General features: G+C 37.4%; 1 protein-coding gene across 1 annotated transcript in view; it reads left to right on the plus strand.

Moving 5' to 3' along the window:
- FARSB (phenylalanyl-tRNA synthetase subunit beta) overlaps positions 1 to 26124 on the plus strand; it is a 35890-nt gene that overhangs the window by 1204 nt on the left and 8562 nt on the right. The window contains exons 3-16 of the mRNA XM_082767660.1: positions 478 to 632; positions 1212 to 1284; positions 1763 to 1878; positions 2327 to 2477; positions 3667 to 3775; positions 6225 to 6295; positions 7607 to 7668; positions 7755 to 7806; positions 9318 to 9379; positions 9787 to 9994; positions 10421 to 10501; positions 12710 to 12802; positions 14461 to 14578; positions 20834 to 20986. Of these exons, the coding sequence (XP_082623786.1) occupies positions 478 to 632; positions 1212 to 1284; positions 1763 to 1878; positions 2327 to 2477; positions 3667 to 3775; positions 6225 to 6295; positions 7607 to 7668; positions 7755 to 7806; positions 9318 to 9379; positions 9787 to 9994; positions 10421 to 10501; positions 12710 to 12802; positions 14461 to 14578; positions 20834 to 20986 (1504 nt within the window). The remainder of the gene's footprint in view (positions 1 to 477; positions 633 to 1211; positions 1285 to 1762; positions 1879 to 2326; positions 2478 to 3666; positions 3776 to 6224; positions 6296 to 7606; positions 7669 to 7754; positions 7807 to 9317; positions 9380 to 9786; positions 9995 to 10420; positions 10502 to 12709; positions 12803 to 14460; positions 14579 to 20833; positions 20987 to 26124) is intronic.

Raw genomic sequence — 26124 nt, forward strand, 5'->3', positions numbered from 1 at the left:
CAACATAAATCTTGTTCCAGTAGAACTCATTCTGGTTTTGCTTTTTGAATTAAATTAACTCTTTTTATTAGGTTTTCCAAAAGACATCTAAACCCTATATGTCATGTTGTATTTCAGAATAGAATTGATAACACCAATCTTTCCTGATCTGTAGCTGTAAATAAGGTCCCAGTTCTCTACTGGGATCTGCTAGCTTGCAGACTTGTACTTATATCTCTGTTTAAACAATTCAAATTCTAAGAGTGGTTTTTTTTTTTTCTTTTGATATGTTACATTACGATCTTTACGTATGAGAAAGATATTGATTTTACATTATTTTTGATACTTGGCATGTATACTTGCTATATAAATCCAAATTATACTTTTAAACTTTTACTTAATAGTTTTTCCTTTTACATTATCTCACTATCATTGTGCTGTCAATGTCAAGATATTTCAGGTTAAAAACTTTTTTTTTTTTTTTTTGCTTAATTTCAGACATCTGAGAAAGACATCATAAGTAAAGAAAAGGGTGAAGGAAAGGCAGAGGGTGCATCTGACACCGTTCTCTATAAAATTGATGTTCCTGCCAATCGATATGATCTTCTTTGCCTCGAAGGGTTGGTCCGAGGACTGCAGGTCTTTAAAGAAAGGTAACAGAGTTGTGAGATTTTTGTGTGTTTTGTTACTTGTTTGAATACGCGTCCATTTCTGGTCAATAACATTGCTACTTGACTGGAGAGGGCAGTCTGAGGCATAGATCAGCTGGATTTGTCAGATGTCCATATGCGTCCCTGTTGTTCCTCCGGAGAGGGCCTGTTACAGACTTCTGAGAGACTAGACCAGAATCTTGTTACATTTTGGATCTGTTCTACAACTTTTTCAACTGCTGCTCCAGCTGATACTCATCCTCTGTAAACAACGACTGCAGAGGCACTTTGTTGTGCTCCTCTGTAATACGTACTGATACAAATTATTTATTTCACTTTTCTGCTATGACTTTATCTTCACTAAGGCATCCTTTCTATTTTAGTTATCTGTTTACTATTCAATAGAAAACTTAATGTTTAAGCAGCGTAAATAAAATCTACATGCCCAAATCCCAACATCCAAAACCAGAACAGTTGCTAACAAAATTTTCTACATGTAGTTGTTGCCATATTTCTAAAGTTTCCTGCATTTTACAAATATTCTGCTTTTCAACTATAGACTTGCTTCTATTTTTATTCTAGGATAAATCTCCCTAGGTATGAAAAGATAATACCAGCTAAAGGTGAAGGTCAGAAGCTGATTATCACTGAAGAGGTAAAAGTGTTTACTGCACTGTGGTGTATTGAACATTTCTCAACCAGAAAGATAGCTATGAAATTGATTATAGGGACCGATTTTATAGCAGCAGTGAGACTGGAAATCTTATGTGCAGAACAAGAGCTAAAGAAATTTAAATATTTCTACTCAGTTTGATTTGTTTTTAGGGAAGGGGGGTGGGGAGGAACAGACATTTTTCTGGGTGAATTTAGTAGCTAGTAGCAGGTCAAATCAAAGTTTCAGGTAGTTGGATAGCGTTTCCCTTCTGGGCTATTACAGGGTACATTGAAAACCTCATTGCCTCTACCAGACTTGGAGTTGTTTTGTTATTTTTTTTTCCTTGGATTTCTAATGTATTTTCATGATTTTTCATTTTGATTACTACTTTATAAAAGAGGATTTTATGAAGGAAAGGGCACATTTCATCAGTTTAAGTTTTGTATATTGCGTACTTGAAATTTATAATCTGTTGCAGACTGCCAAAGTCCGTCCTCATGCTGTAGCTGCAGTTCTTCGTAACATAACTTTTACCAAAGAACGCTATGACAGTTTCATTGACCTCCAAGAAAAGCTACACCAAAATATTTGCAGGTTAGTGCTTAAATGTAAAGTAGCATATAGTGTTTGTGTATGATTAGGTCACAATAAGATTTCACAGGCCTGTTGGGGAGAAGCATTATATTTATATTTGTGCTAAGGAAAATCTTTTATAACAGCTCTGTTGATCCTTCTCATTTCCTTCCCTGTTTCTGCCTGTTCTCAATACAGGCATAAATAGCTGCTACATTTTCTGCAACAGTTGAGGAAAAATCCTTTTGCAGTAGTCCTACTGGATTTGCCTTTGACTGTTGTGTGGGTTGTTAATATTTGTATCTCATCAGTAGCATGCAGACTGAAATTAATTTCTAGGCTTCTCAACGTTGTCCGTCTACTTTTTCAGTAAGATCTATGAACATACGGGAATATTGAGCATCATAACACGATCTCAAATGAACTCCAGCTATTACTAGTAAAGTCATTATTTGCCTCCTTTCTCTAGGAGAAGAGCATTAGTAGCAATAGGTACCCATGACTTGGACACCATTGCTGGTCCATTTACTTATACGGCTAAAGCACCTTCTGAAATTAAATTCAAGCCCTTGAACCAATCGCAGGAGTACACAGCTCCACAAATGATGGATCTGTACAGGGTAAGTGTCATTTTTCAGAGCTGATGTGCTAAAGGCAGGAAGCTAAGTTTCCAAGAATTTGCATCTTGTATACCCCTGGCATTAAGGGTTGTTCTAACAAGAAAAACCCAGCCATCTTCTGTACCTTCAGCCAATGAACGTTCCACATTTTGGTTACTCAAGAGAAATGCATGGTAATACTTAAATTATGTTGCCCATGAAAGATATATCACGTTGTTTGATGTCTAAACATAACTCTTAATATAGTGAATTCAATGTTAGCCTCCCAGTTTTTCAACACAAAGACTGCTTTTTGTGATATTCTTCATAGTACTGTAAAAGGTTTATATACGTGCCTCTACTGTAAATATATTCACTGTACAAAGCTGACAAAAAAGTGGATGTAAATAATTTTTTTAAATGTTATTTTAATTGGGCCAACTTATGTGGTGTCAACGTTAAATTATTTACTCAGCTACATACTATGCAGATGTAGCACTGCTCTTGGCCCAGTATCCTGATGAAACCTGGTCAGCATTAGGAAAAGATTTTAACAGGTCTAGTTTTACAGTATTTATGAAGGCCACTTTAAACATCAGTACTTGAAAATGATACTATTATTAAAATATAGAACTCTGTTGGAGCACACATACAGAGGTAAAAAAAACTCTCAAAGATATCTGACTGAAAGCAAGTAAAAGCTAGAAAATGAGGCATCAGACTAAAAGAAAACTATTTTTGGTAGAGCATATATCCATGTCATTGGAACAAATGCAAATTTTGAATCAAATTTAAGTGTAAATATGTCAATATTCAGCAATTCATCATTAAAAGCATCATAGTGAACATTTTTAGCAGTTCTAAGGAATGTTCTGATAAACTAAGGATGGGTGCTTGTGGGTTTGGCAGTAGCAGGTTTGCTGCAGTGAACGAGGGCATTGTTTGGGTAGCATGTGTTACGCGTTTTTGAGAGAATCCTTAAATAAATCAGTTATCTAACATTTTGGAAGAAAACAAAAAACAAGCTCTCTGATTTCCAAGTGTTCCTGCTTTTGACAGTGAATAGCTTTTGCTAGTGAAATACCTAGATGTAAGCCCAATCCTGCCCTCTTTAAAAATTCCCATCAATGTCTCAGTAGAGGACTGTGGTAGAATGGGAAATTTGTAAGTGAGCTAATGTGAAATTTAGGGTTATGCTTTGTTTCTCCAGACTGACAGCCATCTTCGGCACTATTTACACCTGATTGAAAACAAACCACTTTATCCTGTCATATATGACAGCAATGGTGTTGTTCTGTCCATGCCACCAATCATCAATGGTAAGATTTCTGATGACCAGTTTGTGCTGTTGCTGCTGTTTTGTGAGTCAGGGTGTCTAACAGAAATGTTAATGTGCAATATGGTTTATTCTCTTCTATTCAAATTGTTTCACTTACAACTTCACATGGAATTCTATATTTCTTTCAGTTTAAACAAGGCCACATTTTTTTGTTTCCTTGGGTTTCTAGTGTTCCTCTTTTCTCAGACAAGACAATATAAAGGTCCCACTGGATACCTCTGCACTTATTTTCTCATATCCTTCTACATTTTTGTAATATAACCTCAGGATAGGTTTCTTGTGGTAGGAACCTTTGTTAGAAAAGCATTTTGTATACCTAGACATGTTGTTCATTTATCAACGATTTAGCTAAAAGAAATAAGAAATTATTTTGTAAACTGTTTTTTTTTTAAAAAAAAGGTAATTCTAAAAAATCTAAATTCTAAAAAAATTTAGTTTACTGGTAAACTGCAATACTCTGCTTTGTAGTGTTTTAAAGGTTACAGCAGGGTTCTTTATCTACATCTTAAGCCCAGTGTATTTAGCAGCAGTGTGAAGCAGTTCTTGTGAATCCTTTTGGTATCACAGGTAACTTCAAGAAGTCTTTAATGGGTTAAAAAAAATAAATTGGTCTAAACTTTTTTTTGCAGTGTTTCCAAACATGAGTTTCCTCTGAATGCAAAAGAAGCTTTGGGGTGATTTTTGAGAGCCATGTTTACTGAAACCAATTAATGACGTGGCAAAAACTACTCCCTTAACAGAGATAATTCAGTATATCTATACATCTACAGATTAATATAGGTCAAAAATTAGTAACCATTTCCCTACAGTGACTGATAAAATCTGCAGGGATAATCACATTGGATGTATTTTTCCTGAAAGTCTTTATCCAAATCTTAAACAGCTAACCTAAATCATCTTACAGGGCAGCTCAAATTCTGTGACAGAGTCTGGTTAAGAACAACTGTATCTGATCCTTCTCGGTTAGGCTTACTCCAGCCTCAGTGTGTTCCATGTATAAACATTGCACGTTGTTTACATTTTATCAGAAAGGTTAAGCTAAATTTCTTAAAAACTGTCTGTACTTTAAAGAGGAGTATTTGAGAGAAGCTTCCAGGTTAACAGTTCTTTTTAGATAGATCAGGAAATGTAAATATTTGCCTTTTTTTTTTTTTTTTTTTCCCATTACCTACAAGTATTTAAATGAAAGGTTATTTGGGCTTCAAAGTGAGGCCAGAAGAGCTGAGTACATTTCAGCTCTAAAGGGGTATGGCATAGCATCCTGGAAAGGGCGTACAGCATCCCTCCCTCAGTCTTCACCTCGCTGCTGTACCTGACTTTCTGTCAGTCTAGCTGTGACCTAGTTTTGCAGGTAGGAAACAGAAAAACAGAAGCTGAGTGACTTGTTTGGGATCAAAGGGAGCAAGAACACCTGTGTCTATCTAAGTGTGCTTCCCTTTCACTCCTGTGGGGTGCATCTGCACCAGGGAATGGGGCAAGGAAAGGTGAGAAGGACTAAGGTTTTATTTGGCACCACCTCAAACAATTCTAGGACTGCATGTGTCCACACCATTTGGTGACTAGCAATGAAATTCTTTCAAGGTACGCACTGGACATCTATGCCTAACAGGCAGTGTGAGGCAGATTTCTGTTCAGCCTCCTCACACAACTTGCCATTTACTAACAGAACCCCACTTTTTTAAGGACTTGACTACTGGGGACTTGGCATCCAATTTGCAAGGAAGACATTTTAGATGATGGCCCTGACTGCATTGTCTACCTTGCTTCTTCAAAATGACAAAGTTTTGAGTGCATCAGCAGTGTGGTGCAGGGCATACCTCACAACAGCAAGTACAGGCAAAAACCAAAGCCAGGCTTAAAAGGAACCCATCCTGTGCACTAGGCCACTAATGTAGACAAAAGCCAGAGTATCTCAGATGACAGTCAAGATCCTGGTTATTTGCAGAAGCAGCTATGGATGTTTATCAGTGTAAATCACTTTTTAAAAAAACACTTCAATCTTCCCTATCCAAGGCTGCTTTCTCATGCATGTTACAAAGGCAGATGTGCTGCCAGAGCCGGGAAAGGGAAGATGCTCTGGAAGTGAAGAACCACTCTGCCACCAGCAGATGGCTGCTGTTCTGCTAGCTTGTTTTTTCAACTGGATACAGAGAGTGGCTGTAGATTTGTGTACCTTCCAATGTAGAAGGACAGCCAGGTCAGCAAGTCTGGTCTGCCTTTTCTGATAGGAAGCGCGCTGTTTTTCCCCTTCTTGATTTATAATTTGAAAATAGAAAGTACTGTTGTTCTTGTAAGAATTCTGAGTGTTGGTGCAGTAGACATAGTGGTTTTTAAGCTGGGGAAGGTGCTTTCTGAATCACAAAAGCAATCAGTGTCATTGCAAGATAAGTAATACCATTTCTCAATTTGTTATTCTCTTCATGTTTTAGGAGATCATTCAAAAATAAACCTAAACACAAGAAATGTTTTTGTTGAATGTACAGGCACAGATATGACAAAGGTAAGTTAATCTTTTCTGCTTTTGATACACTGTAAAGTCCCTGTTTTCCCTTTGGGTAATAGTGCTCCAGTACAAAGACCTGCAGTAGACAGGTGTTTATAGAGCAGACCTCCCATTTCAAAGGGGCAGGATAAGTTGTGGGGCTACGTGGAAATCCCTCAATAGAGTTTTAGACTTGCTTTGTGGACAGTGTTGTGTGTTCAGGGGGCTTTGTTTTTACTAGGTCTTTATGATGACAGTATGTGTTCAGTTTGTATTAGCAAATCTAAGTAAACTAGGTTTATTTTTGGTTTTGAGCACTTCTTGAAGCCTTTCAGACCTAGAAAAACAGGAAAGTTCAGTAAGACTGCTTACTTCGATGGAATACTCTGTAAAAAATCATTTTGTCTCCAACTTCAAATTTAGGCTGAGGGAAGGGGAGAAGACTTTTTCTTTTTAGTTATCTTTTTCAAGCAGGGATGCTGTGCAAATTATTATGAAATGGAAGTCCTTCCATATGCAAATTCTGTAAGTCAAAGCGGAAGCATGAAAGCCCAGCGGTTATAATTGCCTATTCTCAAATATAGGTTGTGCATTCATTGATAGTTTCCCTAAAATGTGTACGTTGATGCTGAAGAGCAAAGAATGCTTTTAATTTACCCAGCTACACAATGGTGTATTATTGATGCAAATTTACATAGTGGAGAATCACTTCTAAGCAAACTAAAAATTAAATACTTCTTGCTGCTGCTTACTTTGATAGTGCAAAATAGTGCTGTTCTGTTTCCATGAAGAAAATTATACCGTGAGGCATCAAAAACAGTATTTGTAGATTGAGAAGTTGAGCTGAATCTCATGGTTATGTTCTATTATACTAATGTGTTAAAATATCAACTGTTCACTAAAAAGTTATGCAAGTGAAGCTAATTTAACAGTATTTTCTTAAACAATGCACAATCCTCCAGCCTCTACATTCTCACTTGATTAGCAAAGTAACTAATTAAACTAAAGTTTTGGAAGATGCAATTCCAGCTGGAAATAAAGATCTCTGTGTATCTTCAGAACAGTTTTAACAAAAACATACAAGTATTTCAGAGCCTTGAAGAGCAAGGATTTCTGTTTTTCAAGCTTTAGTGTAGATATCTTCGCAGCAGAAGCAAAACATTTCTTAATACTTGGTCTGGTATTTTAGACTGCTATGATTCTGGATTCTTAGGTACTAAATAGCGTAGAATGAACAGAATGTAAGATTTTTTTCCCTTTTTTATTACACTTTGCTTTCAGTAGAAGTAGAGGACAGATTTCAATGTGATTATCATTTTTATTTTGTAGGCAAAAATTGTTCTTGATACTATAGTCACGATGTTTAGTGAATATTGTGAGAAGCCATTCACGTGAGTATAAATCTAGTCAGAAAGCTATTACATTTGGGCCACATTTAAAAAACACATTTTTAGTTCTGTTTTTCTGTCTCTCACAGTGTTGAAGCAGTAGAAGTAATTCTTCCTAATGGGAAGACCCACATCTATCCGGTAAGCATAGTGAGATGGTATCTTACTATCCTTGGGGAAAGGACTTTAATTACATGAAGTATAAGGGTGCTATTATTGATACTATCATCTCTTCTGTAGAGGTAATGAGTGAGTCAGGGCCTTCTCTAACCCCGCACAAAAAAGAACAGTGCCTCAGTTTCCCCTTATGTTGAAAACTCGTTCTGAAGCTCCACTAATTTATGATGAAGCTAAAAATAGTCTCACAGTTTGATACTCAAGAAAGATGGCTAGGCTTTAAAGTTACGTGTGGAAACCACTACTGTGGGTTTAGAGTTTGTGATACAGACATTTTGAGAAACAAGCAGAGATTGCAATCAAAGGTCATAATCTGTGTCTAAAGCCTTTAAAACCTACCTGTTCCGTATCAGGAAAAAAGGAATGCAGAAAGAGGTCCTTCAGGCTGAAACCAGTGGGCAGCTGAAATCAGCCTCAGCATAACTTATTATCAGATCAGGAAGCTGTAATGCCTATGAGTTAAAATAACCTTTTAACACCAGATTTTTTCAGTCCTTCATTTTATAGACTCCAACTATATAAAGGTCTATTAGGCAGTATATTGACTACAAGTGCAGGTTTACCTGTACTAGGAGTGCCAGGTACATCTCTGTGCAGTGACAGAGTCGTTTTAGGAGAACAAAAAAGCATAGAGAGCAATCCCTCCTGTTTCCTGGAAGTGACTGAAGACAGAGATCTGGTTGGGTTCGTAAAATTGGGCGTATCAAGCAAGTACAAATTAATTAGGGAGAAAGAAACTTTTTTGTTGTTGAGAATTTTTTCTAGTTATATCTTAGCTCTTTCTTCTAACAATGGTAACTGCAGTCTACAGAGGAAAGACCTAGAATCTAGAAGTGACATCCAACAAAACAAATCACTGTACTAGGCAATGCAATTTCCCTACATAAAATAGAGCAAAAAATTCAGAGTTCTGGATGCTAAGGTTTTTATGGATTTGTTTATCTAGAAGTTTAGAAACACTTTAAATATACATACACAATAGCTTGCTATAGATGCATTACAAACTTCCTAGGTTAAATAATGGTAAACATTTCTGTGCCAATACAGAGGTAACAAGTTTTCCTTCCTTTTCCTCCAAAAAGTCATTTGATCTGTACTAGACCATGCAGTCTCATGCATGACCATTCGCTGCTTTAGGGCTTTGACTTAAGATGAACCGGTGACTGGAAACTTTCAGAAACCCTGTTACTTGCGTTTATCTGAAATTATCAGAAGTTTCAATAACAGTGATTTCATGCTGCATTCAAACTCCTAGCTTAACTGAGAACAGCTTTTGCATCATGTACTGTAGTATTATTTTCAAGAATCATGTTATCATAAAATACTGAATTTAATGTAATATTCCACACCTGTCTTCTGTGGATGACATTTGAATATCACAGTTAGAAGAAGCTAGATTAGCAAGATGTCAAAACTGAATCCTTTTAGAGGTAGCAAGGGTTGTATATGCTGAAAAGCTTTACCTTTCTTTTTAGGAACTGGCTTACCGAAAAGAGAAGGTGAAACCTGAACACATTAACAAGAAGTTAGGAATCAGGTGTGTTACTGCAAATAAAAGCTTCTTTTATTTAAGCATTAATCATGAAAAAGATACTTAAACACCGATTATTACATCGTTTTAAAAATGTTTACACCATGATTTTTAATCTATGAAAAAATTCTGGGGTTAACTTTGGTAATTAGATCAGTTCTGTAGGACTTTCTTTGCTGTTTTCACAAAAGAGGAATGGTTCTTCATGGCCTCTCACAACTGTTAAGAAGTAAAGAAAAATGACTGTCTCAGAGTCAGAATCTGAGCTGGCTTTGTTGGAATGCGGAGTTTACGTACAGTCTGTAAAGCACTTAGAGATTATTGGGGAAATAAGGCAACATAGCAGAAACACTGATTACTTTAAAAAGTATAGTGTAAGATCAGTAAATTACTACTCTCTTGTTTTGTTTCAGTGAAACTCCATCAAGCCTTGCAAAGCTGCTGACTAGGATGTGTTTGAAGTCACACGTCACAGGGAATGGGAACAATATAGAGATTGAAATCCCTCCTACCAGAGCGGACATTATCCATGCATGTGATATCGTAGAAGATGCAGCAATAGCTTATGGTTATAACAACATTCAGATGACTATTCCGAAAACGTACACCATAGCTAATCAAGTAAGATTGCCCCTTCAAATAAGCGCTCTGTTGTCAGTAAATGACTAGTGCATGCCAGAAGGGCTTTGGGGAAAACAGAACCTAGGAATTAAATATTTTGACATGCTTTGCCTTGAGAAGTATTTACCATGGATAGGATACAAAACAGATGCCCCACTGATTTGAATAAGTCCAAGACCAGTGGTCGCTGGTACTTGAAAAAAGACAGGGTTTAAGCAGGGAGCCCATATTAAATCTCTAATTGGGAGATTCATTTCCTCAGGCAAGCCTAAAGGCAGCTGGCTGATGCTTTCAAAAAATTTTAAGCACACAAGCAGAGTACCTCCCTAGTGAATTCACCATAATGTAAGAGGCAGAATCACCTCGGGAAAGAACAGAAGAGTGTTTTTAGATGGAAGTCAAAAACTGTGTTTTGTTTAATTTTAGCTCCCCCTCAATAAGCTCACAGAACTTCTGAGACTGGACTTGGCGGCTGCTGGATTCACTGAAGCACTCACTTTTGCCCTGGTATATTGATTGTATTGATTTAACATTTTTTTACTTGCATGTTTGAAAGGCAATGCACAAAAACTGAAGAGGATGGTTGAGACTATGCTGTTGTATAAATGTACCAGTATTATCTGTTACTGTTTTAAGCAGGTGACTGCTTACTAGTGCTTTGGAATTACAGTGTAATATTTTGTGAGTTTGTAAGTCAGAAATTGACTGCTAATTGACAGAAACTGCTAATGTGGCATGCAATTCTACGTGTAAAGGCAAGAATAGTTGCTGAAGTACTGTTTTTAGTTTAACTTGACAGTATGAAATTGTAAGACAGCAACTCTCTTCAGGGATTTTGATCACCCAATGTGAAACTCATCATAGTTTGATAATCTGGAAAACAATTTATCAAAACTTAGTAATTTCTGGTAGATATTACTACAGTTCAGAGATCACACTTCCTATTTGTCTCTTCCCGGTATTGTCGCCTGCCCATGGTTCCTTGGATTAGATACCAAGTTGATATATAATTATTCAGTCACAGTTTATTTTAAGAATCCCTGTAGGCGCTATATAATGCAGACTAAGGAATCATAAGTGAAGTTTTGATAACGTAGTCAAAGATTTTAAGATACGGTGATGCAGGCTCCTAAAACATTTGCATGCATTTGAAAAGTTTAGGTATTGCAACTGAGGTTGGTAATCCAAACGGATCAAATAAAATTTTAACACCTTCACATTTTATGGAGCTTAAAATGCAAGATTTATAGTTACTCCGAAGCCTGAAAAATGTATTTTAGGTTTAATATTTTATTACTTGTTAAATGTTACTTGTTTAAGAAACAAGTCAGTCATAACTGATGTTACTTCCTGCAGTGCTAGTATTTGACGAAGATTACCTGTGGTAGTACCATCTTGGGGAACTGCTGTGTAAAACATGGTCAAACTTTTTATAATTCACTGCAAACGTCTCTATATAAATTCCTTTTTTGTTTCAGCACTGAATAGTTAGTATGCTCAAAAACGTCGAGTATATTCTATCACTACAATAGAGAACCTTTATGAACTGCCACAGCAGAAGATCACACAGTGTATTATTTTATCGCATTACATTTTGTATTTTTGCTATGGCACAATGAAACCCACAGTCTGCTGTCACCAACACTTCACTGAAACAGCAACATGAGGTCTGTCCCTATGGCAAACATCAGTTCTGCTACTACATTCTGTAACCCTGTGCTCTGTGACAAGCACTGCTTACATGTCTGTGAATGTAATCCTAGTTTTGGTTTGAGCCCTAAATTATCACTCCTACAAAGTAACATTGCTTTCTGTGGGGGCTTCAAATTAGCCAAAATGCATTTAGTTGCATCATAGTAACATACTGCAGTTTAGATACACATCTGCAAACTTGAACACAATTTTATCCTCCTAAGGTCAGCATTCATATAAGATTCTCTTTTTTAGTCAACAATCTACTCTTTCAGATGTTATCATCATCTGCTCCTTTTCCTCACATTTAGACTATCAACACACTTCTCGGAATGCTGCCAGTGCGAAGGGAGACTGCAGTATACTGGCAAATCCTCAATTACATGCCTAGTCTGCTATTGGTTTCTTAATGCATTAATAAAGCTATAAATTCTGAAAATTTGCAGTGTGGATCTTATCAGTCGCATCTGTTGCTGTATGTGCACAGACATTGTCTGAGCCTGATAAAGTACATGTGTATTGCTTTACTGATCAGCTTAACACTACACCTTGAGAATATGGACTTGAAAAATGTTCCAGCTCAGAAAAACAAAAACAGAGCTATGAGAATTTTTTTGTTGTTGTTGTTAGATAGCACTTTACTTTCTGTCAGTTACCCCAAAGGGATTGTTTTCTTTGGGAGATAGCTTGGGTGCCATTCCCGTACTATTTTCTGAATAAGGTATTTTTTCCACTGCAAGTCAGCCTCTGACAGCAAATTATGACAGAAGCTTAAATAAACACTACTTTTTTTAACTAGCTTTATTTTGGTTAGTAATTAACATTTGTAGATAAACCAGTTTGCCTACTTTGTCTCAAGACCGGGGCTCAGTTTGTATTATAAGAGGGTGTTGTACATGAGGGCCTCAGCACAAGAGCTCTGCTTGCATTGCTCATTATAGATGGCAGGTTTTGTCATTGGCTCCGTGTCTGTCTTAACTATTTGACCTTGTGTTTTTTTTTTCTTTCATCTCTTCTTCTCAGTGTTCTCAAGAAGACATTGCGGATAAACTTGGCACGGATATCTCTACAACAAAAGCAGTACACATAGCAAACCCCAAAACTGCAGAATTTCAGGTGAAGTAACTTAATTCAGGTCAAGTTTGGACGCAACAGTGTCACAGATACTATGTATAAAGAGGAAAGAAAGGAACTCACAGAAAACAACTTACAGAGCTATAGAGCTACTTTGTCTTGCAGCAAAGAGAATGTGGGTATTTATGCACTAAACTTGCTAGCAGTCATTTTCTGTTATATCTTCACTAAGAAATAACTTACGCGGTGTGAAACACTTAGCTTTTCAGTGAAGTAAAATACCATATTCGGTATGATGGCATGTAGCAAAATTGAGCTATCTTATTACAGAAAATTCCACCCAGATTGTTGATCGACACCTGCATTTAGAAAAGCCAGTAAGTATAAATAGAAATATTGGACCTGCAGTTACCTTCTGAGCTCTGAATGGGAAGGTTTTTGTTGTTGGTTTTTTTTTTTTTGAAGTAGCTGTTATCACAGGTTTTTTTTCCTGGATATATATGTGTATGTGTGTATATATATATATATATATATATATATATATATATAAAATAGAGAGAGAGAGAGGTTTTTTTGAACCTGAAATTTATCAGTGGTGTGAATACATGAATGTTTGATTGGGAAGATGGACCTCAGGTTAATTTTGAAAGCATCTGTTTATCTTTGAAATCTGCTTCAGAGTCAAATAAGCGGGGGATTTTTACTATTCTATTTATCATCATACTTTGTTTTATTTCAAATAATTACCCAAATATGTTAACTGTCAATGATAACATTCCTTCTGCTTTTCCTTGGTGATCCTGAGTGGATCCATCTGAACAGAGGCAAACGTATTTATCTGTACCTGAAATAATTTCTCATGATTATCTTTTTGTCAGGGGAGATAAATGAGCACTTACAAGTAGTGACAGTGTTAGTTCAAGAAGTGTTTTGCTGTCAGACACACGGTCTGATTTTTTGGGTGGTCCTTTGGGGACTCTGGAGTTGGACTCGATCTCTGTGGGTCCCTTCCAACTTGGGATATTCTATGATTTAGCTTATAGGGAAAGTGACTAGACGTTATGAGATCTGTAAAGTAAATGGAAAACAATTTTGAGGCGTATTTTGTTTCTAACCTAAGAAATACAAAGGTAAACACTTTACAGAAAGGCTTAAAGTTTCAGTAAACTGTGGTATCTTCCTCCCAAGACCTCTGGTAAGTCTGATTTCTCTGAATATCAGAGATACCTTTCCAGGTCTTTCCTCTAATGGTTAAAACATTCTGCTTTGGTAAAAAACGTTCTAATTGAGGAACATAATTTTGGGGTAACTTCATGTATTTTCTGTTCTATTTGCTACCACAACTAAACAGTCCTATGAAGCCACTGTCATAAGGCGTTTAGGCTATTATCACCTGTTTGTATATATCATTTTGCATGGTAATTACAGCTGCTTGATACAGAATGTACCACAAACATAAAAGGTACTGACCAAGAACAAAAACAGCCCATGCAGATGGTCTTTCAGGCTATACAGTACAAAGAACATACAGAGAATGTACATTTTCAGTTATAATAATTCTAAAACAAAGATGGTGAAGAGTAAGAGATTAGTACAGTATTTGCACCTGACTACTTCTGACTTCTGGCAAAACATTAAGAAATGTAGCATTAGCTATTTTGCAATGTATCTCACTTGCAGCATCCGTGTTTGTCCTGCAGGTGGCACGTACTACCCTCCTTCCTGGGCTACTGAAAACTATTGCTGCTAACCGAAAGATGCCCTTGCCTTTAAAGCTCTTTGAGATTTCTGACATTGTAGTAAAAGATCCTAGTAAAGGTAAGAAAAACTTCCTCAGCATTCATAACTCTTAAACTTCTTTGAAAGGACTGTAGGCCCAGCTTAGTTTCAGAAGCTTTCTGAGAGACTAATTAAGATTACCATTGTGCAAGTTTGGGAAAAACTTTTTAAAGAAACAGAAGGAATGACTAAGAACTGCAGGGTCAGCATGACCTGGACCCCAAGTAAGTTCCCAGATGGCAGCGCTGGGTTTGTCTGCAACACTGATCTACTGGTACAACACCCAGAGGAACAGAAGGGGGATTGATTTGACATAATCAGTTACAGTTCCAAGACTTTTTTTAGCTGTATTGTATCTTTCCTAGCAATGCTGTTTACTCCAATAGCCAGTGGTAGGGTACACACTGTGCAGCTACTGGAGGATTTCGTGTCCAGGGGGACTGCACGGGGACTGCTCCAGCTGGTAGCCCTGACTGACCACTTCCCATGTCAGGGAGCCCAGTTGTGCATACAAGAATAAACTCAAGGCAATTTTACACCAAAAAGAACCTGCTCTGAACATATTTAAGGTACGTTGCTATTAGAGTACTAGAGCCTGCTTAAGCTGCTGCAGTCTCTAAAAAAGTGCAGTGTTGCCAGTTGAAAAGCAAAATGTCTTGAGTCAGGAAACGGCTTGCAGACTGATCCTAATCTGGACAACTGTAACTCAAAAATTTGGGTGTCAGTGCCGTTATCTTACCAACCAATTATCTTACCTAACCTTAATGATTCTGTGGTCTATCATAACATGAAGCCCCTTTCCATCACCTCAAAACAGGATTGCTAGTTTTTGTTCCCCAAATTTGTGTTCTGGAATATTGACAACCGATATGAAGAATCAGATCTGTAGCACGCACACTGGGTAAGGAACAGAGCAAGTCTTTGTATAAACATGTATAAATAAACAAAAAGCCCAACAGTATAAAATTTCCCCACTCGTGCATAAAAAGATTTTTCTTATCTTTCCTTTTCATCCAACTATGCTAAGAAAGCATGGCTGCCTTTGAACTGCTCTGTAACCTTAATTATTTACATGAAACAGCAAAAGCAGCTAGATTGCTTTCCAAAAGCTTCAGTGAAAGCCTTCCTGTGCGATGGGGCCTCTGTGCACTGATCTCACTGTACAGTATCAAAATTTCAGATTATCTTCTTCACCAGGAAAAAGGTACCAAAGTAAAATGAAATAAAAAATAGATTTTTAAAATAATAAACATTTTTCTAAAGAAATTTACCAATTCCTTTTTATATGGTATACCAAGGGAAAAAGAGTACACAGCTACAATTCTTGTGAGTGTGTACTTGTACAGTAGGTTACAACTTGGGATGAAGTTTTGCCTCTCAGTGGAAAAGGCTCACATTATTTTAAATTCAGCAGCAGAAATGGTTTTGTTGTTTCATTATCTGGTTTCAGATTTTAGTGGCTGTGTTTAAGGTATCTGGGATCTGCAAAACAAAGGTTTATATAAGGCATAAACAGAATGGCAAGTAAATTGCTTTGGTGATGAATTTAATTTGTAGATTACTTTTTTTTTTTTTTTTTTAAAAAAAAAAAAAAAGGGGGTGGGAAGCCTTGCCAAGCTAAACAAGCAGTTTTAGGAAAACATGAACTTTTTTTTTTTTTTAGTTAAATACAAACGTTTTGGCGCTGCAGTTCATTCCTTGTTGGGGGGCATAAGTTAGCTGAAATGCAAAAAACTTGGTACAGATGGCAGAATAGCATTAGCATTCCTCAGAACCAAGAGTGGGGCTATTTATCTTGGAATAAGAAGCATGTTTATCCTGGCTTTATAAAATTTGCAAGTTAAATTGATTACTTTTATTTTGTTTGTGTTAATTGTAGCTCTTGAAAGCTTTCCTTTATGTGGATGGCTGCTTCACAATGTTGTGAGGAGTGATTTTGTAGTGTACTTCATTTTGATGGGAATCACTGCAACAGATGTAAGAAACACTTCTGAGGCCGCAGCTTTGTACCCTGTGCTCTCAGGCAGCCCTCTCAGGGGCTGAGAACTTGCAGGCTGCAAACAATATCTAAAATAGTTTTAATGTAGTCTGTAGAATAACTACTGTTTTTCCCAAACTTTGAAAATTAAACTTGCCTAATAAGTAGTTTGAAAGGGAAGGGCAGAAAGAAATAACTGGTAACTGCAAATGCTGAAAAATGTGGGATTGTTCTCTCACATATGGAATGAGATTTCTTGCAGAAGGCTTATGTCATCAGACTGACTAATTTAATTTTATTATTTCATGATTTTGGCATGCAGAATTTCCAATTAATAATGTAAGAAGTATGAGTCAAAAGTGTACTGACATTAACTGTATTTGAAATGGCATCTTGTAGTCATTCATGTGTGAATGAACCTAGCTTTTAAACACTGGTTTTTAATAAAATGTCTACTTACACAGAACCCACGCTTACCAAGGTGAACAGAACTTATTTCTCTTCAGACATATCTGGCAGAAAGTCTTGACGTACTAAATTAGCAAAATGTGTGCTAGATTTAATATAACTAAATGGAACCAAATCTGAGCAGAAATGTTTCTTCTCAAGGCAAGAGGAAACGTGATGATTTTGAAAAACTTAACGTAGCATTTGTGTAGTTAACTTGTAACCCTAGTCACTTCCAGTAGGATGGTTATACTGCTTCAGTGGATAAATGATTACCTTACGCTGCTCCCCCTAACACAGAATACCTTCATCACAATGGAAGAAATGAATCCATCATAAAATCACCTCTGATCAGCGATCTTGTGGAACCTGGCAAGCTTATGGTAGCATATTTTTAACATAATTCACATCATTTGAGAAGAGCTGGTGCCTAATTTGGAGCATTTTTCCAAGCTCTGCCTCGAAGTGTTAGTTACAAGCAGAAAATAGCTGTGGATTTTCATGAAGCTGTGATACAAGTTGAAATGAGCAGGTGCCCCCTTTCAGATTAAGTTACTTTTCTGAAGCATCCCTAACATGGAAGGGGGCAGCATACAGCACTGCTTTATCTTCCTCTGTACTCCTTGGACAGCGTATTCCTAACCAGCTGTCCATCCTTTGGACTGCTTTTCAGCAGCATCTCAAGGAAGTGCTTTGAAGTCTCAGAAATTATATATATATAATTTAGGTTGACATACTTGGCAGGCCAATTTGAAAAATAGAATTGCTTCATGGCATGACACAAGAGATCTCTTAAGTGAGTTATAAGGAACTGAAGCATTTCTAACATCGGCCAGCTTTTACATACAGTTCCCAATACTTCTTCTCTCCTATTGTCTGCAGTGAATGAACTTCTTGTGTTGTAGCTGTAAAGGAACACGTTCTATAACACAGCTTTTTGGAATGCTTCAAAATGCATCCTTTACTTCACCAAAGATATTCACAGTTGGCTTGAAATCATGAGATATAAGAGTTGTTGTATACATTTCTTTCTGATGCTTTACTTAAGAAGAGTGATCTGAAGACACCAGCGACTCTGACCAGTAATGAAATGAAGTTCAGACAGTTGTCATGTTCTGCTAGCGTAATGGTCGGACAAAAGTGAAATCATGCTACTGCATATCTAGCCCAGAAAGCTTGCTTTCTTAGGAACAAATAAAGACTTGAGGAAGGGGAGAACACTTTGTTCTTTTTCCATTGGACAACACAACGTGAAAATAGATTATCCACCATTCATGACTGTGTAGTACTGACTGGCATCTTATTAGAGCCAGGAAACAGAGACACAATAATGATGCGACTGAACGGCCAGCTTGCTACGAGAACAGGAGTCAGATGTTGTGTTTATTGACATTTTCTCTGCAACCTTTACTTTTCTGTGTTGCTACTGTAATATAAAACTTCAAGATTGAATTCTCCATCATTATTTAATACCGCAAGTTATAATAATGACAGTAAAGGTTTCCCAAGTGACAAAACACAGAATTACTGTCACAGTCCATGTAAGTCCAGCTTTCAGTGACTGTCAAGAAAACTTGTGGCTATATTGCCAGGTTGCTGCTCTAGAAGTTTTAAATGACTTTTGGCTCCAAAAGGCTGTGCTTTCAGCTTTTGTGTAGGCTCTTGCTCCTGTATTTTGCGTTCCTTTTGAAACCTTTTTTCTCTGTCTTTTTACTTGGTAAACTTTTTCCTGTTTAGTTTTTGATAGATTTTTCTTACTAAATGGTCAGTTGGACCAAATAAGCCAGATGTAGATTTACTAGGTATCTAACTTCTCATGTGGTAGGCATTACCAGCTCAGGGAACACCCAGTGAACGCTGGAGTTTCTGCTTGTGCTTAAGCTTACTGCACTTCACAGATTGGCTGGGGTGGATCAGGCCAAAGGCCCACTTAGCCTAATGTCCTGTCCGTAACTATAGCTAGGCACGTTTATCGAGGGAAAAGCACAAGATCAGGTAAGTATATATAATATTTTCCATTGCTTTGTGACCAAAAGTCCTGATAAATGTCCACTGCACACACAGTTTCAGTGTATAAAGAACATAATTCACCCTGTAATAAACTAGATTTCATGTGCATTGCTTTTGGCTGATTGCCAGGAAAGAAATCTGAAAGCCCTACTCATGCAGCTTTATGTCAGGTGGTACAGGCCTGCCTTAACTTGCAGACAGGTGGAGTTGTTCTTTTTACTCCTTCATTCCTTCACTACTGAAGAAGCTCTTATTCCCCTTTTCCTCTCAAATGTTACAATTAGCCAGAGGTGTTAAGGATTTCTATTATGATTTTTTTTAAGCGATTACTGTCAGTAAATCAATTTTTTCCCTATATCTAACTACCGCTAAGAGGAAGAGGTGAAGATGAGAATGTCTGTCTAGATATGAACAACTGAAAGTCCACAGATACCAGAGGACTTTCTAGAATGGGAAAACATTTACCCATGGAAATCTGGCTGCAACTTGTTGCACTGTGTCAACACCACAAAGCAGTGCAGTTCAAAAAGAGATCAGCCGATGACTTGCAGTCCATGCTGTAAAAAAAGCAAACTGTGTTTTTGAACTAGCTGTAGTGAAAACGTGCTGAATGCCCTTTAGTGCTTTAAGGTATTTTGGTGTCCTTCTGGAACGCCTTTCCCAGCCAAACTGCAACTGAAGGACTGCAGTTTATGTGCTGCAGGATTGCTTCACAGGGAACAAAGCATAATGAGTGGGGATGATCAGGAGATTGCCTTCAGAACTGCAGGTCTGCTCCAAACTGAAACGTAATGTATCTTTTATATGCTTTGGAACTATTTTCAGTATAATTCCCAGAGGAAGAAAAGATAGTTATGTAGATAGTTCCTCCCCTGCTTTGAACAAGTTTTTCCCTTGTTACACCAACTTTGTTGAACCCGCACTTGCTGTTCAACTTTAAGAAGTCAAAGACCTGAAGGCAAAAAATGAATTCACTACATCAATCAGTATTTTGAATTTCACCACAGCAGAATTGGCAGCTGTGACCATCAGCTTGTCACTCTGTTCCTAGATCATTTATTTCAAAAAAACTAAAAACCCTGAAGTCTGCAATGGGTAAAGCTTCAAAGCTTCTAAATAGACCACAGTAGTCCTAGATGGTGTATATATAGCAACAGTATAGCCTGAAGGTACAAGTATAGAAACATACAGCTACATATTCAATTTGAAAGTGTAAAAATACATATTTTTTGATGAAATGAGTAAGGTAAGAAAATCTACAGTAGGGAGAAAGTAGGGTTTTGAATTAAGGAACTGTCCAAAGTGGGACACAGTTGTATCACAGTCTCAAGTTCATAGGAAGTAGCACATAGTCACTTGGTTTCGGGAATGTCCAAGATGATGATGAAAAACAACAGTTGCAATTTAGAAACCTGTGTGAATTTAGATCTTGCCATAGATTACCTTGTTAACATTATTAGGCCAATTGTTTTATATAGGTAATTATTCTACAACTGAGTTTTACCAATATCTAGTTTTCCCAGCAACACCACTAGGCAAAATGCAAAAACTCAGTAAGAAAACTTGTCTGTTTTGAATTTCTTTAGCACTTAACTTTATGCCCGGTACTTGCCATTGTGTAGAGATGCTTGTATTTAACAGCCCTATTTCCTGCCCAAGACATGGGACACTTGAAATCCACATTTCTGATTGTGAGAGCTAGTAGGCTAAAGAAATGCCCTTATTTCCTTAGAAAGGTGCATCAGAGAGGCCGGTTTGTGTTCTTATTTCTCCTTTCAGCTACTTCAGGCAGTAGCAGAAGAAAACAGATGAAAAAGGCAAGGTTTCCTGGATAACGTAATCACTTCCTCCTTCTTCAGATGTAGGTGCAAGAAACTACAGGCATTTATGTGCTGTTTATTACAACAAGAGCCCTGGGTTTGAGATTATCCATGGTTTGCTGGACAGGGTCATGCAACTTCTGGAAGTACCACCAAGCGAGGAGAATGGCTATGTGATCAAGGCAACTGAAGGTAAGGAATACACTATATCTGTGAGCTCAGGTGTTCCCCTACAACGTGAGGTGAACTTCCCCTTGTCAGCAGTAGGCACAAAGATTTTTATTGTACGCTACCACACCACGGTATAAATGAAAGGGCATCGACTGCATTCACTGGTTGTAAAACTGGCTTAGTGTTTTTCTGCAAGCTGTTCTTTATATAAACTACAAGTTGACAGCTTTTTAAGGAAAGGAGGAGACTCATAGTAAAGTGCATGCCATAAGCTTCAGAGTGTTTACAGTGCATTAATCCAATGATAAGGTAAGTAGGAATTCACTGAATTAATGTATATGCCAGATAACCACTATATTCTCTTTGGGTAACAGTGCCTGGAAAAGAAAGCTTCTTACGCCTGACCTTTGAGTTTATAGCTTTATCTATACCCTTTATTTATATATGCAACTTGTATTTCTATATTCATGTGAAGATGTACATCTTTTATTCAAAGACCTGCTTGCTGTCTTTGAGACTGCTTAGACAAGCAGTTGTTTAACAGGCCTCTTCATTCTCCATACAGAGTAAGCTGCCCATGAATTAAAAATAACATCCTTAAGTGCAAAGACTCTTCTGTGCATGTACGTGCATATGCATGCAAGAGATAAAGAAAGCAAGCTGACCATATTGCTTTATTGAAGGAGTAATGAGGTTGATGCAGGGGAACAAGCACCAGCAGCTAATCTGTTCTGTTAACTAAAATAGCAGTGTAATAATTACACTACAGAAAAACAAGACTGCAGGGATGGCAGCTTGCAATTGTAACTCCTCTCTGAGCACCGGTGCACGGATGCATGTACAGTAATGACATGAACTGGCTCAGCTTGAAGAAGTGCCCTTTTTCTGCACTTACAGGATCCCCGACAGCCTGATGGGCTTGCCTATTTGTAAAACTGTAACGCAGAGTTGGTAGATGCCTTGTTTCACAGCGTGCTGCCAGAAACACCGAACATAACGCTTCAACCAAGGGGTCTCCTGGCACATCTTTAATGCACAATTGTAATACATTGATTCCCTGCCCCTCTCCCATTTTTTTTGCACAAAGTAGTTTGCTGAGTACTACTTAGGCAGACTTTCAAAGATTTTCCTAATTAAAATCGTTATGATTTTCAGGTTGACCAGAGGGCTCTTTAAACAATTGTGCGTTTTGTTCTAATTCTGCCAAGTACAGAACAGGTAACAGCAAATGTTATTTGGGGCATTTAGAAGAGCCTTAAGGAGCTGGGTACACAGCTGCCATTGAAGTGACAGCCAAACCTAACTGTCAGATCCTCTCTCAAAACCCCTCTGTAACTTGTTTTGAATAGACATATCGAGTTTGCTGTAGTAAAAATACTTAACAAATGTTTTATATTCTGTATTATAGCACTTCAATAGCGTATGACTGACTTAAGCAACTGGGAAAAAGATCTCAAAGAATAGCCCTAACACAATGAAGAAGTTATTTCTAGATCCTAGTACTGTTTAGTATTCCTGATGCTGTGGACTTGCAATAGCCTTTCAAAATCCCTGCATTCCCATGATGTTACTACACAGTGCATTTGGTGTAAAGGATGGATTATGCCTTGTCATATGCAATATATTACGAGCAGTTTGTGGCTTTTGGCTGTAGACAAAAGTGCCTACTACCTTCTGTTTCACTAGCGATTCAGAAATTCCCCTGGGATGGCATGTAGATCCTTGCAGTTCTCCTGACATTGGAATTTAACCTCAGTAACAATGCAGATGGCTGATACTCTGGTGCCAAAGGGAATGCAGTGTCACTGCACCAACTTAAAAGACCTTGACTGCAGAGATGGCTGGAAGTCAAAGTAGTTTAGAGGGGTTTGTTTGTTCTCAACTCGCTTTGCGATCTCTGAGTTAAGCGTGCGTGAGAGAAAATAGCAGCAGATGATGGAGTAAGGTCAATTGCAGAGTCGGGGGGAGGAGGAAGGCAGAAAGATATCCTATAACATCTTAAGAGACTGCAGCATACTGAAATAATTCAGAAAGAGAGCAGTACGAGTTACTTCAGGTTTTAAATCAGGACATTACACATGGCATGGATTTTTAGATGCATCTTTATGGAGCATGCTTTTTTATTGCCTGTGCCAAATTAATGTTTATACACTGAGAAATGGCTTTATCCTACAACACGGATTCTGATTTAGAAAGATTCCAGGTACGTTTCTGTATGTGATCTTAAGCAAAACTTGAGACTAGTTTGCAACACAGTGTGAAGGTAGGGCTTTAGTCCAGCTTTATTCCTCGTGTGACTGATTAAAATGGCTCCAGTGATTACTGGAAAACAATTCTGGGAAAAATGTTTGAGTAAGCAACAAAGAATAGACAGAAAAGAGATGTATTGGGCACGTACTTGCCTCTTTCCCAAATACACTTTGAAAAAACGAAATGCCTCTGCTATATTCTTCTTTGATCCATATGTGCAAATCATGGTCACTTAAGCCCCTGCTGTCTACCAACACCTAAGCACCCTGTGATTTGACCTTAAGGTCAGAGCCTTTTTGCCTTTATAGCAACACCTGTGGAAAAGAGTACAGATGCTAGAAAATATGGGTGAAATTGTGACGGTCCCCTGGCCTTTGCACTACTCTTCGGTGTAATCTGAGCTAGGTAATAAATGAAGTGTTTAGGGCAGCCTTGAGGAAGGGAGGGTGTTGAGTGGCTGATTGCAGGGATTTCAGTATGCATTTGGTACTCAGTACTGTTCTCAGAGTTACTGGGGATATTTCTTTCCTTATTACCACTGTATATAGAAAACTATAAGATTTCAAAGACAGAACTCTGAAATGCTACCCATTGATATAAAATACACAGAGTAGACTTGCTGAACCCTACAATTACTGGCCTAGAAGCATTTTGGGTATGTTTTAGAAAAGCCAAACGGATGAATACAAATACTGCATCACTCCTCAAATCTGTGTATTATGGAGCATACCTTTTTTGCATAAAAAAACTCAAAATTTTAGCCAGTTCCATATCATTAATAAAATGTACAGGTCACTATGAATGTGTATGACTAGGAAGTAAACAAAATAAGATCAAAACATTTTTCAAAGAAAAAAACTACAAATAGAAGGAGCCAACAAATGTTAGGTAATCCTATGTCATGGAATTGTCTTTTTTTTATATATATATAAAAAACATGACTTTAATTGGTTTCACCTCCCTTGAAGTGAAAACTGGTGGCATTCTGATAACTATTCTGGAAGGTATTCTTAATTTCAAGTTTTAATTTCTGCAGAAACAGGTACATTTTGTGCCACATTTTGGTCATCCTCTGTCCTAGATGACTGTTCTCTTCCAGAAATCAGGACTGGGATCACAAAAGGCGATGTTACTCATGGGATTTGCGTCCACAGTGAAGTTCTACTTAGGCTAAAAAAGAGTTTATGCATAGTAAATACTAATTTACTATTTACTATAGAGAATCCACATGTGGATTCTCTATCGCAGTCTTCAAGGGTGTGGTGTGAGGTGTAAGGTACAATTACCCTCCTTCACCTTAAAATATTTGAATGACCGTCCCTGATTTAAGGAAAGAAGCCCTATTTTTGCAGTACCTTCTGAGTGTCTCTTTACCTTGCAAATGTAAATGAATTAGGCACAAATTGTTTAAGAAGGGAGAATACCCATATTTTATGAAAGTAAAGCAACTCGACATGTTCACAGAAAATGTTAGTGGTAAATCTGTGAATCAGGACTGCTTCCCTGCGTCCCACTGCCTTCCCTGACTATTGATATGTGATGAAACAATAGTGTTCATGGGAAAACAATCTGTGAATAGCATGAGCTTATGACATCAGCTACTTTTTTGGTACATTTTTGGCTCATAAATTTCAGCTGGAATCTTATATACATATATATTGTGTGTTTGTTTTTTAATGTTTATGCCATTCATTCTTTTAGGGTAATCGGCAGTTTAGTAAGGTTGGGAAGTCAGCCAGTTTGCATTCAACATAAATGCACGCTTAATAAATGCATACTTACATGCCTACTAAGCCTCATTTGCTTTAGTAATTGACAGTTGTCTTGAAAAAAGATTCCTTTCTTTTTACTGCCCTTAATTAAACAAAAGGTGTGGTAAAGTGTAGAAAATTTTAATTCCACAGTAAATCATAGCAATAGCTTCTCATTTAATAAGGCTTAGCTGTGAAATTAGAGGTGTAATAGTTATCTCCATAACTAAGGACATAAATAAACATTTATAATAATAATTACACAAAAAATCACAGCCTAAATCTCTGTTCAAAGTTAATCTCAATTCACGAGACAAGAGGAGGGAAGTCCAGGACTAATTCTGAGTTCCGTGTACAGAATTGAGCCCCTGCATCTCTCTCTGGTGATCAGTTCAGATTAGGAGATTGTAACACATGGAGATTTAGTACCCGTGTTGAACTTGGCGTTATTAATACCTGTTCTAGTTTAATGAATTCAAGCTTGATTGCTGTCAGTAGCAATCCTGGCTTTTCAGTTTCCTGTCTTGGCAAGCATTGCATCATTCGTGAGTGTCAATGATTGTGTGTTTACTCATAGATAAATAAAGGAAACGTGTGCTCCTGTTTAGATTTTTTTCCTTACAGTCAGCTCGTGCTTTAACGGGACTAAGAGGTGGGGACAGGTTTTTTTGTGTTTGTTTTTATCTGATTCGTTTCACTACTTTTAAACATATTACCCTAATTCTGCAAAGATTTTTAGGAATTCTACCACTGGGTGTTACAATAGCTTAACTATAAAGCATCTTGCAAAATTAGCTGTTTGTCACTAGTTCTCTTGGCTTTCCTACTTCCAGACCTTATGACTTTCCAATTAGTTTCTCACACTTGCTCTTGAGCAATTTTCCCTGCAGCATCAATAGAGCTTAGTTATATGAAAAATTACAGTTCTAACAGCTGCAGTTAAATTATCTAATGGATTGGGTGTGGCTGTTCACTTTATGTCCTTTTAATTACGTATTATCTCTGCACTTTATTTCCTTCCTGTAAATACACTACTTCCAGTTTATAGGAACTAAATCCCTACAAAGGTAAGCCAGGTCCTATCAAGCATCTTCCCACACCAGCTTTGATACTTCAAATTTGAGTGTAATTGACTTAACACCCAAGGAGGTACCTGGC

Source organism: Aythya marila (assembly GCF_965140915.1).
Source record: "Aythya marila genome assembly, chromosome: 9".
NCBI classification, from domain to species: Eukaryota; Metazoa; Chordata; class Aves; order Anseriformes; family Anatidae; genus Aythya; species Aythya marila.